We start from the raw sequence: 15,513 nt of genomic DNA, 5'->3' as shown, positions 1-15,513 counted from the left end.
TTATTGCACGATTGTTATAAATGTCATCCTTATGTTAGTTAAATATTAATGTTGTTAGGTTAATTGTTAGTAAAATATAAAATAAATAATATATTTGATTACTCAAAGTTCAATGGATTCTCAGATCCCCTCATGATCCAACAGTGATATCAAAGTTAATAGTTTGACCAAATCATTATATCAAAAGTTTTTATGACCAAACTAGGTGTACGTTCAAGCAGAGTGTATTGTTTTTTTTTTATAAGCAAACAATATATTATAAAGGAGTACAAAGGGGTACTCAATCCCTCACAATATAAAGCAAATTATAGTATGCTTTGAAGACATACAATAGGATCTAAACACCATTCAGAAAAAGAGAAAGAGGACTTACGACCAAAACGACCCTTAAACCAAAACCAAGAAAAAGTTTTAATATCATCTACAAGTTTGAAAGCATCCGGTAAGTCTCCATTAAAAACAACATTATTTCTAAGCTTCCATAAGCACCATGTAGTAGCCAACCAAATCAAATGACGAATCCGATTACCTTTTCTTGATTTAACCAAAGAACCAAAGGATAAAAAGTGATTCCAACCTTCCAAACCTGTCGGTAAACTCTGTCCTAACCATCTATATATAGTTTCCCACACACCTTTAACAAAAGAGCAATTGAAGAATAGATGGGAACAGTCTTCCATTTGCATATAACAAAAAATACAAGAAATATCATGCGGATTATTCAAAATACCTCTATGATGAAGGGCTGCCCGCGTAGGAAGCTTCTCTAGAAGCAATCTCCAACCAAAAATATTAACTTTAGATGGAACATCGTTTTTCCAAAGCTTTTGGATAGCATCCAAAACATTTGACTCCAAAACAACCGTGTTAGAACATCATTTGAGATATGGAGCATACCCAAATAAATGTATTGACCCACGATGGAGGGTGAAATTGTTCGTGTATCAAGTGTGAGTTAGAGTTTCATATTAGATGAAAAAGTGGATGTTGAGCACTACATAAGATAAGATGACTACTCAATGTCGACCTCAAGGTTTTATGTTATATAAGATGTACTAATACAACTTGTGTGGCTACTCCAATTGATCGTTGAAGCCCCTTATGACTCAATTATGGTATCATATTTAATGGTTCAACCGACTTTTTATATCAAAAGTCTTTCTGACTAAAGTGTTCAAACAATATGTGCCTTGTTGATGTGGTGTCAACGGCAATTAAGTGTATGTGCATTAAAAAAAAACTTATGTTTGTATTGACCAACATTTAACGGTTCAACGGTGAGATTGTTAATGTATCAAGTGAGAACTAAAATTTTCATACTAGAAGAAAAAATGTGTGTCTATATATATATATATATATATATATATATATATAACTGAGATGAACATAAACTCAATGTATTTTAGATTAAGATGTGATGTCTAATTCCACTTATGTGATTGTGTTGTTGATCAAATTTCAATATAATGAATATTTGCACCCCTCATTGACCCAACACCAAAAAAAGTCGATTATTAAGTTTTTTTTTTTTAATTCACAAGATCCAAACACAAACAACTAAGCATGGAGGTTGGGTATCTTAAGTCTCTTTCAATGTTAAAGGAATGAAACACACACACACTTTTATATATATATATATATAAAACAGTGGGTGTGCATTAGCAAATCTCATATATATATATATATATATATATATATATATATATATATATATATATATATATATATATATATATATATATTTAGTCAAATTAAAAAAGAATTATTAATTCGTTAGACTAAAGAATATTAGTTCATTTTAGTCCTAAAAATAGTATATATTCTAATCAAGTGAAGGGTAATGTAACGCACACCAAACTCCACCACTGAATGCAAGAAATTGAAACTATAGATCTATAAATGTAACTTTTCTAGTCAATCAATTGTCTTATTTTAATATTATTTGGTAATTTGAATTAAAACTTTATAGTATATGGACCACATGGAAATAAAACATTTAGTCATTTTCTTTGATGTCACCTTTAAAGGTTCCCTTAAAATTACCCAACTTGTGTTTGCTGCAACAACAACTGGGTCTACTCTCCTTTAATATATCTTGGATCTTGTGATAATACTATTATTGCTTACAACAACAGAGACTGCATTCAAATTCAGTCTCTGTTTGTCATTTTATGTTGCTTCCTTTTCAAAGTCAGAAAGAACTATAGATTCCAAAACATTTTTCACTTTTTTCACTTAGATGGATCATACACTTCCATATTTAGTTCCATGCATTTTTATTTTTTTTTCCATCAATATATAGGGAAACATTATTGTGCGGCCTCTAGTTCCATTCATGACAAATAAATTATAATTTGGAGAATTCTTTGATATATAAATGAAAGACCTAGACAATTCTACCAAAAAAAAAAAAGAAAAAGACCTAGACAAAATTAATTCAAACTTTAAATTCACTTAATAAATATATTAAATATGAAAAATGGCAATGCGTCAAATAATTGGATGACCAACAACGCCATTCTAAAGTATTAGAGTGTTCGCCAACTTATATATAATTATCCCGAAGTCATTTAACAAGGTTTCAAAGTTGATGACAATTTTCAATTAGGCTTAAATGCAGTTTTACCTCATCTATTTTGAATAAATCGGAATTTTGCCTCCTCTATTTCACTAAAACGGTAATTAATCTCTCTATGTAACTTCAAATTTAGTGGAGTTTAATTCTGTGGAAAGCTAACTCGATTACGGTCATTTTGGTACTAGTTTGTATATTCTTTCCTTTGTTTGTGGGATTGTCTTCTCTATTTGTGGGTTTTTGCTTTTGTATGGTTTGAGGCTTGTTTTTGTTGTAATATTTGAGTTTGGGTTCGGACTTCAGACTAATCGAGTGATTTGATATTATCTTTACCCTATTATCTTTTTGTAATAGGTTAGAGTATTCCTTATATTCTATCTTAATATATTCATTTTGTCATTAAAAAAAGTTAAAAAATTAAGCTCCTTGCTTATTAATTAAGTCTCACTTTTAAAATAGTATTTGATTATTTGTTTATTGAGTGATTCAATATATGAGCCTAATAAAAAATATTCAAATGTATAGTTTTTAGTAAAATATATCATATCCCTTCTTGCAAGTCAAAACCATAACATATATATGTTTCACTTTTCATTCTAGAACTAGAATGTTTTCAAGATATATATATGTATTGCCTTCAGAATTCAAAACCCTTACCTAAAGTCTCAGAATTCATTACTTATCTAACAAAAGAAACCAATATTTTGCACTGTGTGGCTCAATATATACAATTATGCAACTCATTTAAATACATGACATTTATACTATATGATATAAATTCATATAAACATTGACATATAACTGTTGACATCTATATTATATATCATGCATGTCATATATTGATGTCAGGCCTAAACAAGTTCATCAGTCAGACAGTACTTACTAATTGTAGAAAAGCTTAAACATGCTCAGCCTAACTGTTCATTAGGTAGGACTGTTCATCATGATCCCCAAAATAAACTGTTCATTTTGAACTCTGCTAAATTATTGGATATATACTATTGGTAAATAAATTAATGCCTATATACTGTTCAATGTTCATTAGGTAGAACTATTCATCATGAACCTCAAAAAACCTATTAATTTCAAATGCAATAACCACCTTGAGTTATCTACAATGATCCCAATCAATGGCGGAGCCAAAATTATTATAATGTCTGGAAAAAAATTTCATGTGACATAATATATAAATAGTCAACAATCCTAAACTAAACCCTAAAAATCTTCATTTTTTCCTAGACTGGACCCTAAAAATACCAACAATTTTGGCAAGAGCCCGGGCAACTGCCCAGCTTGCTGGCCCCTAGAACCACCCGTGATCACAATGAAATTCTATGCAAACTAAATTGTAAAAAAGAACGAGATTACTAGAACGAATTGTTCGGGAGAACCCGAGCTTGATTCCTGATAGGAATAATTTTTGGCCAGATTTTACTTACCTCACGGACGAACTCTGAATTACCAGCCTCCTTCCTTGAAAACTAGATGATTTTAAAAATAAAAATAAAAGAACAAGGTTACTATATGGATAATATATATTTAGATTGATTTTATTCTACCTCCTACCTATTGGTTTTTGTCAACAAGCTGTATATCTATAGTTGCAACACTAAATATGAAAATTGAAAATTATGATTCAACAGAAATTAATATTCTATATGTATAGCATTGCCATACTTACAAATATAAATTATAGAAGCATTATTGTTTGACATGAAGAAAAGCACTACTAGCTACCATCATCACTATCAATTTCTAGTGTTATTATGATCTGAATCAAGAACCTTGGAATTTATAAACGGCATTGGAAGACGTCTAAAAGGCGAATTGATTGGAAGTTGAAGAGACGGAATGAAAGAACTTGTTGATGATGAATTCAAGATCTGAACATTGGTGAATTGTCTTTGAACATCACTACTAATTTCCATCGACGGAGCATGTTGCTGCAAATTAGTACTACTACTAAAAAGCGACGCTGGCATAGCCGAATTAGAATTCGGACAAAAAAGTAACTGCGAAGAATTACCGGACGAAAATTTCATACCACTACTACTTCCAAATAAATTACCATGATTATTATTGCTTCCAAATTGAGATAATGATAAAGTACTTGAAGGATAATCCAAGTTATATGGAAAAGCATTTGATGAATAATTAGTATTATAACTAATTTCAGCTTCTTTACCTTTGATTTGATGATCATAAAAACCACTTCCAAGAGAAAAATTACCTTGTTGATGCAATAGGGTTTGTGGTTGAGTAGTAAAACATTGAGGAATATTTTGAAGTGGTGGTAATTTATCAATATCAGACTGTGTTGCTTCAAGTAACCAATCAACAACTTTACTAGGTTGACTTAAACCAAGTCTATCTTGAAGATCATATAATTGAATTGCTGTTGGTACAGATAACCTAATACGACGGTCTCTTAATCCTCTAATTGTGCATACTTTGCTATGTCTGTCTTTTCCTCCTAATGAACGTGACACTCTCACAATTCTTGGATTTCTTAATGATGTCCATTGTCTTGATGTTGCTATTGCTTTGTTGGAGAATTTCATTGTTCCATTTTCATCTTCTTGTTGATTTGATGATTCATGATTGTAACCTTTACCACTTGAAGAACAATTTTCTATCATCATCAATTCAATCAATCCCTTAATTAGTTTTTTCTCCTGCATGCAAAGCTCATAAACAAGTTAGTTCAAAAATTCACCAGGATCTATTTCTCCTGAGAATCAGAAGGTTAAAACCAAACACTCAGAAACACTCATAAAAATGTATTAAAAAATCCACCAGAATCTTTCTCCTAAGAATCGGAAGGTTAAGACAAAAAACTCATAAACACTCATGAACATTTATTAAAAAAATTAATATTAATTTTTGGTGTTGTTAAATTATATATATGTCAAAATTATTCCTAAATTGTTGTATACATTTAAAAAAGAATTTTAAATAGTAGAAAAATTGAAGTTTTACATTGGAATTGCTTCAAAGTTAGGGCAAAGACAATTTTGTTAAATTGAATTGATAGTTATGATGAAATCAAATCTAAAGCAAGTGAATCTGAAAATATAAATAGGATTTGAGAGAAAATATTTGAAGCATGATGAAGAACAAGACAACTTACGTGAGAGAGAATGAAAATCTTGGTGCTATGTTTGTCTCCAAGTACTGTTTTATTATAAGATATTCACCTCATCACCATAGCCAAATTAAAAAGAGAGAAGAAAATTGGAAGAAAAGCACAAAAGTAGCTAGAAACAATGGAAACAACTCTTTCCAAAATGAACAATTTATTGTTAATTAGTTCAGTAAATGCAAACTTTTCCCTGCAAAGGAATAATTTAGCATTAATTAAGGAAAAAAATTATATATATATATATATATATATATATATATATATATATTTTAAGCAAGAAAAAAAAAATTATATATAGATAAAAAGGTTTAGAAATAACAGCAACATGTTGCATGTAAATATGTAAAAAATTCATTTATGACCATGTGATGTGGCATCCTACACATGTGACACATCAGCTGAATTGGGTGACTTTTCTTTGGTATCCTATAGTACATAATCACCAGCTTAATTAATGACTATTAAATGTTACAGATTTGTACTCCCTCCGGTCCTTATTATAAGAAACACTTTGACAAAATCACACATACCAAGGAATGTAAATTTTCTCATTAATGATTCTAACATTTTATGTTATATTCCAAAACTAACCTTTGACTGGCATGAGAAATAAACTTCTCTATTTAATGCACTAGCATTATAATGAATTATTTGATTGTATTTAATAAGGGTACAAATGGAATTGTGTCAAAGTGTTTCTTATAAAAAGGACCAAATAAAAATTCCAAAGTGTTTCTTATAAAAAGGACCGGAGGGAGTAATTTTTAGTACTGAATTTTCATTCAAACATCATAAAATATTGATTTCTCTTTGTTTCTTAATATAAAAACCTTTTGAGTTTTTTTTTAAACTCACATACCCTTTAAGATTACATATTTGTTTAGTATGTACTTCCAAGGTGAACTCTTACAATTTTAGGTTAGTGAAAAATGAGTTTTCTTAATAATAAAAGAGAAAAAAGTAGATATACTATTTTATTAAAATTTACTTAAAAATGGTAAGGTTTCATCTTTGGATTAGACCTATATTAGACTTTTATGAGTTTTTTTGCTATCATGTCATATATATTTATGATTTTTTTTATTATCGTGTTATATGTATAAAATTCAACCACTATTTAGCGATAATTAATCTCTTTAAAAAAATTGTTACACATCTAATTAAGATTAGTTATATATATCCTCTCATTTAAATTTCATCCATCCACAATATTTAGAAATAAACATGCATGTGACTACTTGTTTAAGAGTTCAATCACTCTTAATTAGCACTTGAATTACCAATTAGTACATGTACGTCCTAGTTAGAGTTGGATTTTGGAGTTTTTTAATTAAAATAAAATCAAAATAACAACTTTATACACACAGAGAATTTATAAATATTAGTAGTTAAAAGTTAAAATAAAATGAAATCAACCTCCATCATAACATTTGAAAAGTTGGTTTGTAATTGCATTCTAGTGTGATGAGTTGGATAGAGCTATAGCTAGCTGCGGTATAGATGATGGACCATGCATATCTTAGGGTTCTTAAAGCAGCCAGCATCCACTCAACTTAATAGCTTCAAAGGGGGACCATACACAAATGCATGGCAGTGAGATTTTAAACACGTTTGATTATCCATCTAATTGTGAATATGCCAATTAACCAATAAATTATTTTTTTCTATATTGGATGAAAATAAAAATAGGTAAAAGGTAAATTGAATCCATCATCTTTATACCGAAGAAACAAAGAAGCCATCTTAGGGTAAAATTTGGAGGTTTGGCGTGCTCGGTGATACGATTTTTTGTACAAAATAAGTCAATGTGGATGAGATTTTTGACAAAATCCAACTTGTATCTTGGAAGTGGTTGTTAGCTTAAAAGGTTAAGTCGTCTTGTTTATTTTATGAATAGTGTGTTAATCCTTTGAATTGTATAGTTAGATAGTTGTTTTGGTGGGTTTAGTGTTAGCCTTTGTCGGGATATTTCTCACTCTTTCTTGTACTTTTTTCAAAAAAGTGAATAAGTGAAGTGTTCGGGTTTCGAATGTCAGCTTCTACACATATAATGTGATGTACTTACCAACTGAGTAAATCTTATGGTGACATGTACATAATTACTTTAAACGTCCTTGATATGAGACATGAAGAATAATTAATTAGTCTATGTTATTGGGCTGTTAGTTTATAGTCCATTAGGTTTTATTATATATTCTCTAGTAACATTTTTGTAATGTTAAGCTAATGCAATGATATTCTATTGAAACCCTAGCTGTCAAAACCGGGTTAAGGACTGTAATGTGGGCATTTGACCCAGGACCACGCTAGGCGTGAGGGTGGGTGTTGAATGTGAAATTGTGTTGTCGGAGATTGTTTGAAGTCTCACATATTTATATACTTCACATCTCGAAAACCTAAGCAATGTGAGACTTCAAACAATCTCCGACAACACAATTTCACGTTCAACACTCATCACCATGTTGTGTTCCAATTTATCCATTTGAATATGTGATCCCTAATTATCCTTGTCTTTGAACAAAACTTGCAAATAAATATATATATAACTTAAAAAGAAAATATACACATATTTCAAGAGATCACATATTCACATGTCGAGTAAAATGACTTGAGATGAACATGAGCCCTATTATATTCTTCGGTACTTTTATATCCAAAATTTGCAGAAAGTAAAACTAGTAAATCTTTTTTTCTAGATTAACAGCTACTAGTCCATGCAGCTTTTTCTATTCAAAACCAAACATTATCCACAAAAATAGGAATCAACACCAAAATAATTCTTAACTTCACCACGACACCGCAAACTGAAGTTGTGCAATAGTGAAAAGCTGAGCCTAACATAAACTTAGCTTCCAATAGTATAACTTAATCTAAGTTATTTTTTTAAAAAATTACTTATATCTTTAAATATAAGTTTTCTTTAGAGAAAAATAAAATTATTCAGACATATAATAGAAGTCTCATTTTAAATTTATTAGATATTGTTTACTTGACGTACAATTTTCTGAAGTTGTGTATTTTGTTTTATTTAGGCAGCCTAATTTTGTCTCTTTGATATATTCACTAAATTTGACTGATGCAAGCTATAGAAGAGTTTAAACTTGAATCGAATTTGAATTATTTTATGCTCGTAATTAACAAAAAAGTTTGTAATTGTCAAAATGCATTTTCTTTGGATTTAGAAATCCAAAATTTATTTTACTGCAGTTGTGCACGCATTTCCAAATATTAATAAATTAATATTGGACCATTAACGGTTGATATTGAGAAATCAAATGCAAAAATATTGAGCCGTTTGATTTTCGTCAGAGACATACTCCCTCCGTTCGTAAATATAAAAGGAAATTTACTTTTTAGATTCATTGACGATATAATGTATTTAGTCCATATTATGAACCAGGTGCATTAGATTCTCAACGAATTCTATAATTAATTTTTACACTTAAATTTATTGTTTAACTCATTTTTATATGAACGCATCTAAACTTAAATCATTTTACTTTCAACACAATTCACTCAACGCAGAACCAAAGATACACTTAATACTCTTTAAGTTTTCCTAACTGGTATCACTCAACTACACATTAGGGACAGTGAATGACTTGGTGTTACAACTGCATGAAAATTTAAAAAAAAAAAAATCAAATCCAGGACTTCAAAATACTTAATTATGAGTTGCCAAGAATTTGACATAGCATTAAGTCTATTTATATTTTGGCGTGAACTTCAGAGAGGAGTTAGTTCCAGCACATATATGTATCTTTCACATTCCTTCTTCCAAGCCTATATTAATATTATTAAATATTCATAATAATATATGACAAATTTTGGGACTATGAGTGCAGACTAGTTGACAAAAAAGATACATCTAAACAAATGGTTGCTTTAAATGTTGCAAAGGAAAAAAGAAACAAGATTTTTGCTTTCATATTAAATTTTTTTATCATGCAAGTAAAATCATTGTCGTATCAACATCAACGACACTGTCAACTGAGTAGTAGTGAATAAGTGTATATTGAATGAATATATACTATCACCATCAATTACTGTAAGATATCAGCAATTCTGAAATATGATATGATGCAGTTTATTAAATGTGTATTCAGAGAGATAGATAGAAATGCATGAAAGTAAGATAATAATTTGAAAAGTTTTTGTATGAGTGATAAATTCCAATTTGTCTGTTGAGGAGGAATCTATCTATGGTATTTAAATCTATCAATATCAGCACTAAGCCGCAAAACTGGAAGGATAGATAGTGCATGGGAATTGCCTAATAATATGTACTCAGATTAGTGCAAAATTAGACTGTTTTTGTCTTAAGCATCTTGTTTTTTTTTATAGAAGACTCTGATAATCTAAAGTTCGGTTAAGAGGGTTCGAACGTTAATACTTTGAATAGATCCAATGTTATAGCTAAAACTGATTAAAAACATGAGATCAATGTAAAATTTGACTAGTCACTTTCATCTATTACAGTAACTTTTTCTTTTGAAAGACAAAAATGTATTGATCAAATTATAGAATACAACAAGACACGGATGTAGCAAGAGATGTCAAACACTAAATATGAGTATCGTTCCTAGCTGAGGAATGAGGAACGATATGAATTTTATTAATTGATAGAAGAGTAAGTTGAAAATGTGTCAAAAAATGTGTTGCTAACACTTCTATGCTTTCTTAAGGGTCCATATTAGAATGTGTGTAGGTAAGATGGGTATACAGGGGGACATAGGTAGCAGCAGGACATCATCTTATCTTCACTATTCAATATTCTTAAGCGGTCACCGCGAGCATTGCCAACCTCACTCTCTGTATGTCCATGTGAATGAAAGTGAGGTGACTGAGAATGGCTTTGGTCATTGTTGGTGCTTTAGTGTTCCCTCTGTTATACATGTAGGAGACCAATATTTATTGGTATCGAATTTAGAAAATTGAAGGTCAACTATAGAGAGCTCATCTTTTGATGCTCATATTTTCTTTTGATGAAATTTATTTGGAACAAAAATGAATAAACAGGAGAGAGCAAATCCATTAACCCACACTAAACAGCATAACCTAAGCAAATGAAGAAACACGTACAGCCATCTAAATTCCCAATTACTTTTCTCCTTCCACCATTGCCCCTAACAAGAGCTTCATAATCAGTTTATTCTATAACAATTGGAAGAAAACTAAAAATTTGCAAATACAGTTAAATCGACGTTAATATAGGATTGGTGGCATGATCACCATGACCAAATAAAGTCGGACACAATGATCAAAACAAAATTGTAAATGGGTTTCAACAAATCAAATTTACAATTACAATACTCTTTACGCTCATTATACGTTTCATTTCAAGCTATTTCTTGTGTGGCAGCTGAATTTTAAAATTGTGTTAAGTTTCACGAAAACATATTTAACATTAATTGGTGTGCGCGCGCACAAACACAACCTGGTCGATAGTGAATTATCACGGATCAACTCACCCAAAGGCTTAAAGAATGTTTATGAATAGTTTAAACTTTAACACCCAACACCCCTTAATACAAGAGTCCTTGTTTATACCCTGGACAGTGAACAATGCATAAGTTCATCTTAACTTGCGCTGAAATTCAACTTTTATTTAAAAGAATGAAGCAACATAGAGGTTTAAATAGCATCCACAAGTCAACTTTCTCAAAGATTAAACTCTTGTGTGAAGACCGGTGAACAGTTCATATCCTACAAGAAAAAAGCCTTGAAGAATATGCATTCATTTCCAAAATATAGAAACTGCAGGGATGTCTACCTACCATGAAGAGACTTTGAAATCATTCCAAAAATCTTCATCATAATCCAAACAAAGAGGGAATTTCAGGGTGATTATTCAATTTACCCCTTATCAAGTCAATGAGGCAACTTTTGTAAAAAAAATGGTCAATAAAGAAATTTACTTTCTCATACAATGTTCACAAATAAGTACACAGGTAGTTAAACTTACAGCAGCTAGTAACCCTTTATTATTGATATAAAATGCTTACACCCATTCAAAATAGACAATCATTGCAGGTCTGTGCTAAGACTCTTCAGACCTTTGCATTGAGAGAAACAGAAAGTTGACTGGGTCAATAAAGTAATCCCATGAATAGCACAAACCTGTTAGCAATACATGCAAAGACAATTAGTCAAAGACTAACAAACAACAATCTGAAGCCAAACAAATGAATAGAATGTTTATGTAGTCTACAATTGAGCATCTGGAGTTTGTGATAGAAACTATGATGAATACAGAGCATACACTTAAGCACAAGAAGAAGAAAAGTGCCTTAAAGAAATATAGTATCCTATAAATTTGGACTCCCATTTGGTCCAGGTAGTTCTATGCATAGCTAATCAAGTGAGTAATTTGACATAAATTGAGGGTGTCCAAACATAAAAACACATGAAATTGGAAAAACACAACCTCTGTACAAATTGCTTGAAATTTGAAACACATAACAGGAAAAATGAGTATGACAATATGCACAGCAGTTACAAGATTTAGTGTCCTCTTTTCTCCTGGTAACTTTTAATCTTCTAAATAGCTAACCAGTGAGCAGATCACCCCTACGAAATGAAATTGTATCCGAACAGGAAAGCATACATGACACTACACTACATACAGACATATCTACATAACCTCAGCAAATAGCTACAAACACGGGTAGGATAGCCAGTGTATCTTCATACTACTATTAATGCACTAGTTTGATAAGATCAAGTAGCAAAATCCAAATACTCTACAAACGACAACCTTTTCTTCTTTTTGATTCCAAAATAACATCAAACCGTAATAATGAAATAGAAAGAAGCTAATACCCCCTTAGATTTTAGAGCATAGCTGCCAATCCAGGCTGGATAACTGTGCAGAGCAACCAACCCCAAAAACACTAGCAGGATGACTGCAATACAGATGATAACAGGAAGGGAAAAAAGTGATGTGTACTACACTTGAATCATCCAGAATTGAAGACATGTCATCATTAATAACCAAAAGTCATATTCTAGATACGAAGGGGAGCTTTGACCCAATAGTAGTCGTGGCTGCTGCAAAATTAACCACTTAAAAATGAAAGGTAAGGCTGCCTACAAATGGGTTCGCCCTTTCCCTAGACGGCTAAGAACCCTCCATGACGGAAGTTTTGTATCACTAGGCTGTCCTATTCATTGTCTAGATGCACAATAACAATCAATCTAAGGTGTGTTTAACAAGTAAATAACAAAAATAGACCGAAACTGCAGCTCAGGTGTTCTGTTGGGTAATTGTGACACAGATGGTGTTACAGAAGCACAATAAACTATAGAATGAACTATGAATATAGTCTTAAAGATTGTGCTGATTCAAATATCAGCAGAGGTTAAAGAGCTGCCAGAAACGAGTTGTGCTGCTGATTCAACCCAAAAATTCATTTGTGTTGCCCCTCTTAGTCCTATTTGTGTGTGCATATAAAATTTACGTCGAATGTTTCTTGTCCAATGAACATTTTTAAGGATGCGATTCTATCTCTACTTTTAACATTAACAGCATTACTCTCCCAAGTATTCATAATATAATGATGGGCCATTGAGCTGTGTTTCAAGAAGGTATAGTCGTATATAGGGATGGAAATAGGTAAGGCCTGCCCGTCCGGTCCTCATACCCACAGTTGATAAAAAAAAAACATTTGTATCTGGACCGATACCCATGTGGGTAACAACTTCAATATCTGTATCCATACTCGTACTCTTACACATAATATCATTGTAACTCAATTAAAAAACGATTTCAAATTCTATAAAATCGAATCATGAAAATTACAAACCAAAGTATTTAATTTATCCAAAACAATAAACATCCAAAATATCTCAAATGAGTAACTATTATAATATTTTATTTATATTTTACTTTTACTATTTTATTTTTATAATTGTATATAACTTTTATTTTCTATATCTTAACTCTTATAACCGTAAAAGACAAACATTAGCACACAAGTACTATTGATCCAAGTCACCAAAATTCAACAAAGATTTACTTACAAGGATTGTCGACTGCCTAACAAAACCGTCGTATTATTTAGACTTGGGTTTGGCATCATAAATTTCCGGAAAAACACAGGATACGTTATAACAAATATTGAAATATAAGAAGGAAATACAAACAAAAACTAATTTGAATTCAACTCCATCACCCACACATCCCAATACCAGGCCCCAAAATGACATTTCTGAGATCATGGCATCATGCATGTTATGGTTCTTTCTTTTCATTTTTAAATCATAAACCTTTCAAAGGACTTTGCAGTTGACTAGTCTCGTAAGTCGTAACCTACATTTCCCATCTTATGTAGTTCAAACCACTTGCCATTCTTCCAGAACAACTCAATCAAACCCTTCAGAGCAAACAATTACGCAAATGACCACAAAAGGAAGGCAAGAGGAAGATATAAGTTCCTTTATCTCTATCCTCAAACTACTATGCATTTACTAAGAGAAAATTCACTAACTAGCTCTCCTCTTCGTACAAACCATCTAATCTGTATGTAATGTTTAGTCAGTTTTTAAAATGTACCAAACATATAACAAAAGCATTCATATAATTCATCTATCAAATGCTACCTTTGAAATGTCATAAACGAATTAATGTGAATTACAAAATGCAAATTTCAATTAAACACCAACACAAGAAACCACTCAAACACTCAGGACAATCAAAACAGTAATCCAGCTACCTATCCCGCAGACCTGTGATCTAATCTAATCTAATAGTCATATAAAAATCATAGGTTCATCTAAGCTTCAACCCTAGTCAAACTCAAAGAGCAATTGATCAAATCAAATCCTCTAAAAGGAACAAACTAAAATAAAATCAATACCTCCAATTAGAAAAATCGTGCATCAAAATCAACTCATACCTAATCTCAATTTCACAGCACAATCAATTTTCAAAACCTCAAAAAATCCCTAATCAATCAATCAATCATCAACAGAAATCGAAAACAAAACGAAAACGATAATTGATATGAAGAAAAATGTAACCTATGACTGGTATCCACCGCCACGAGCATTGTAATCCTCCTCAACAATAATGTTAGGGTAAATTGGGGGAAATTCAGAGACATCATAGCTAGCTTCATTCCTGAGTTTCTCGATATCAGCCTTCTTGTAGATTGTGCGAGTAACGGGAGGACGGTTACGGCGTTGATCGCGAGTATAATACTTGATATCGTAAACGGTTTCAGGATCGGAAGTTGGGATAATCGCTTTTTCCTTTGTGGTAGCGGGGCAATAAAGACGGTATTCAAGTGCTCCTGGTAATGCTGATTTGTACTCTGGATGAGAAACTGGTCCTGTAAACTCCCATGGCTTCTTGATGAAACCTTTCAGTTTCTGCAATAGGGATGATGCGGATTTTGCCATGGGTGTGTTGTTGATTCTCGATGCGAAGGTGAATGGAAATGGGAATGTGGAATCAGAGAGATTGAAAGTTGAAATGCGTTCTGCATGTGAAAATGGGCCGTTGGGTTTCAAGCCCAACACATAGTGTTCATTGGATTAGAAGCCCGTCACTTAGATTATTTTTTTTATGTTTTCTCTTCCGACCCCGTGTTTCTTTTATACCACTGAATTTCCAATTTTACCTTTGAAAAAACTTCGGTTTGTAGAAACATAAGTTTTTTTTTGCCTAAAAAACAAATTTCGGTTTCTAAAAACCGAAATTTACTTTTAATTTGCACTACAAAAAATTTGGTTTCTACGAACCAAATTTTTCTACAAGGGCAAAATTGGAATATTGGGGGTATAAAAGAATCAC

General features: G+C 31.4%; 2 protein-coding genes across 2 annotated transcripts; both read right to left on the bottom strand.

The window, feature by feature from the left end:
• Positions 1–4,189: 4,189 nt before the first annotated feature.
• On the bottom strand, positions 4,190–5,890 carry LOC123884819 (transcription factor TCP17-like). The gene is made up of 2 exons (XM_045934034.1): positions 5,706–5,890; positions 4,190–5,250 (listed from the first exon to the last, which is right to left on the bottom strand). The coding sequence occupies exon 2, from the start codon at positions 5,215–5,217 to the stop codon at positions 4,324–4,326; it is 894 nt and encodes a 297-aa protein (XP_045789990.1). The 5' UTR covers positions 5,218–5,250; positions 5,706–5,890; the 3' UTR covers positions 4,190–4,323.
• A 5,693-nt stretch (positions 5,891–11,583) lies between these two features.
• Positions 11,584–15,171, bottom strand: LOC123885824. Its single transcript, XM_045935152.1, has 2 exons — positions 14,739–15,171; positions 11,584–11,837 (listed from the first exon to the last, which is right to left on the bottom strand). The coding sequence occupies exon 1, from the start codon at positions 15,117–15,119 to the stop codon at positions 14,739–14,741; it is 381 nt and encodes a 126-aa protein (XP_045791108.1). The 5' UTR covers positions 15,120–15,171; the 3' UTR covers positions 11,584–11,837.
• Positions 15,172–15,513: the final 342 nt, after the last annotated feature.

This window comes from Trifolium pratense, linkage group LG5, assembly GCF_020283565.1.
Source record: "Trifolium pratense cultivar HEN17-A07 linkage group LG5, ARS_RC_1.1, whole genome shotgun sequence".
Taxonomy (NCBI): Eukaryota; Viridiplantae; Streptophyta; class Magnoliopsida; order Fabales; family Fabaceae; genus Trifolium; species Trifolium pratense.
Note: the sequence above shows the minus strand (reverse complement) of the source record. Positions and strands in the feature narration are given on the sequence as shown.